The sequence below is a fragment of the Brassica napus genome, chromosome C4 (genome assembly GCF_020379485.1).
Source record: "Brassica napus cultivar Da-Ae chromosome C4, Da-Ae, whole genome shotgun sequence".
Lineage (NCBI taxonomy): Eukaryota > Viridiplantae > Streptophyta > Magnoliopsida > Brassicales > Brassicaceae > Brassica > Brassica napus.
Genome location: NC_063447.1, coordinates 11,368,822 through 11,372,133, shown reverse-complemented (window position 1 = coordinate 11,372,133; position 3,312 = coordinate 11,368,822). Strand labels below are relative to the sequence as shown.

Sequence of the window (3,312 nt, the reverse complement as noted above, 5' to 3'; positions counted from 1 at the left end):
CGAATATAGCAGATATTAAACCAATAATTATAACATCCAATAATACATGAATAAGTTTATGAAACCCAATGTCAAATGATGGTAAAGAAAACAACAACATAGATATATGGAGCCATGATTTTTAGTTAGCCGCAAGCAGCATTCACAAATCTTAGCTTCCAAAACGAAAATATAGGTTACGAAATAAAATTTAGCTAATATTTATTTTAAATAGGATTAAATAGAGCTTCATGAGCTTAGGTTGAGGAGGCGGGAGAGTCCGAGGCTCGAGGAGAAGTCAACGGAAAGAGAATGAGAAGTTGAGGCTTCGGATCAGTCGGAGTCGACGACGGCGACGGGTGCAAGTAAAACCCTTTCTCTCTTATCTCTCTCTCCTCCACGTCCGAGTCATGTTTCGGATCGTACTCTCCGGACTCGGAAGCGCTCGGGCTGGGTGTAACAGACCCAAACGGGTCATGAAGGAGAGGAGTGTCAGGGCTGGGGAGAACGAGAGAAGGAACGTTCCCGGTTAACCCGGAACTTACCGGGTTGATCTTGAGTTGTTGGTTGCGGCGTTCGTAGATGGTGGTGGAAGAAGAAGAAGAGTGGTTCTTGGTTGGGACGGTTCTGAGTGGAGGAAGTGAGTACCTCAGGGGCGGGGCGGGTTGGTGGGTTGGGTTAGGATTCATGGAGGGTCCGGTGAGCATCCGGACGATTTGTCTGTAGGAAGAAGAGTTGGCGCAGAAGACAGTGGCGGTTTCGGATCTAGTGATATAGGGTCGGTTTGCAGTGGTGATTCTGGTGATGGTCATCATGCCGCTGGTTTGTGAGTCATCTTTGTTTCTTGGCGAGTTCTTCATTGGAGGAGGCGTTGGGAGAAAGAGTTTTAGTGTTTACACTTTTCACTAAGGTTATTGTGAATAGAACGTGGAAAGGTGATACATATTTATACTAGTGGAAGAGAAACTTGTCAAGAGTTATCGTTCACACAAAGTTCAATTAGCGGGATGAGGTGTATTTTGTAAAATATAAGGCAGTTATCAAAAGTAAAAAGTAATTTTTGTTTGTTTCTTCGACTTTTTAGAATACCATAAATGTTATAATTTTGGTTTGACTTATGGTCCAATATCTTAAGTAGATATGCATTTTTCTTTTAATTAATTATTATTGTTCAGTTTAAATGTGTATGCATTTGCTAGTTTTAATACTGATTGAAGTTTTTAAGAATTTCGTTTTATTTTAGTAATTATTCATGTATTTTTAGTTAAAAATATTTAGACCAAACTAACAATTGAACGGGTATCCGGATATTCAAAATGGTATATATATTTAAAATATTAATAATATTTAATTTTGAAAATAGCCAATCTTCTAAAATTTGATTAACTTAATATTTTACTTTATAATTAAAATTAATTGATAAATTATACTCTAATAACTGAATTACAAGTATTTAATTATTTTATCTAAAATATATAAATTATGTAAAATTATTTGATTTTTTACATGTTACGTACTATTAATTATATTGAGCTGTAATCGAATTGAATTTTTTGGATATTAGACCGTTAGAGATATTACTATCTGAACTAAGCCGAACCGAATAAATTTTTGTGGATTTCAAATGATTTTGACTTCTGAGTCTACTAAAAATAAATGGTTCCAACTGGTTAAAAGTGCTCACGTCGAACTTTTTTTTTTTTTGCGGAGTACACATGCAAATTTCCCAAAACTGTACAAATCATCTACCTTTTAAGACAACTGGTGCAATTCAATATCTATGAAAGATCTTGTGATAGTTAGTCAACACAAAATCTAATTTCTGACTACTTAAGAATTAAGATAGAAGTGCATCTTGATATATTGATTACATCGTAGATAAGTTTTAACACCTTCCTCTAAATTGACAAAGAATATGATAAGGAGCCAGCCTGGACAGTAATCTTTTTTTTCTTTTTTTTTTGGTCGACAATCTTTTCTTTCTTTAATATCCGTAATCTTTTGGTCAACTAGAATCATATATTAAATCAAATTTGGCTTGCATTCTATAACTCCGTAGATTCCAACAGGACTCACGATCGAATGTGACTTAGCAAGAGTCATATGTTTGGGCTTTAGCAAATTAAATCAGGACACTTTTCTTTTTATTGATGTTATGGACCAGCAGAGGTCGTGTTTGATTCACATGGAGTACGGTTCAAATATAGTCACATTTTTTATTGCACTAACCAAAATTATAAGAATATATGTTTATATAAAAGAAATAATAAACAATAAAAATATGCAATGATATTTTCTTAACACAATCCATATAATCTAAGAACATCTTTAACCCACTGCAATTTTAGATTCTCTAATAACATTTAGAAACACAATTACTTTAAATCATTTTTTTTCTCTAAAATACATTTTATTATTTCTTTTTATAGTTAGACTATCTCTAATATATTTTGTTATTTCTTTTTTAAAAATAGCAAAATCTATAATAGAAATGAGTTTTGCAAGTAGGACCAAAGAATTTTGCATAAACTCTATAATTCACATTTATGCATGTAGTCATGTGTGAATCATATATATATATATATATATATATATAAATATATATATATATATATATATATATGTCTTAATTACTTTTTATTATATATGTTTAATTATGCTTTATAAAGTAATTAAGACATATATTAAACAGATTGAAACATAACTTAAAATAATAAAACAGAAATATGGGCAGTTAGACCAGCCACTTAAACACAAAGCATAATACTAAAACGAGAAAAAGAAACAAGAAAAATGATTGAAACTTTATTTATTAAAAACTTACTTAAAAAGAGATTGTAGCAATGTTCTCGATTACAAGGACGGAAGAGAATGAAAGAGAGGATATGAATGAAAGAGTAGGAGAATGAGAGAATGAGAACTTGGTTTACAACTGAAGCAGAGACTCCTTTATATAGGAGTTGTGCAATTATGCAAAAAATAAAAATAAAAGTGGCATATATGGATAGCTCCACTAGCAAAAGCTTGCTCCATTAAGCTCCATAATTGTTTGCTGTCTGCTGGAAGTGGACCTTGGTCTTCATGGCTACAGGAGATAGCACTTATTTGATGTTTTGGATTTTTATCGGGTATTGCGACAAGAGATCGTGGAAAATATTCGTAACAATGTAACTGTATCTGACAGAGTTGCAACAAAGATACGTTTTGGATTTTGAGGAGATTTGCATTTCTTGGGGAGAGAGATTTAAACTCCACTGTTGCCAAAAAATTCTTCATCGATATCTGGCACTTGGAACCCTGAATCACTCTCTGAAGTACGAGAGATTTGATCTG

General features: G+C 32.8%; 1 protein-coding gene across 1 annotated transcript; it reads right to left on the bottom strand.

The window, feature by feature from the left end:
• On the bottom strand, positions 1-2,644 carry LOC106453490 (VQ motif-containing protein 4-like). Its single transcript, XM_022701066.2, has one exon. It carries the CDS (start codon positions 837-839, stop codon positions 237-239), a length of 603 nt encoding a protein of 200 aa, XP_022556787.2. The 5' UTR covers positions 840-2,644; the 3' UTR covers positions 1-236.
• Between the last annotated feature and the right edge of the window lie 668 nt (positions 2,645-3,312).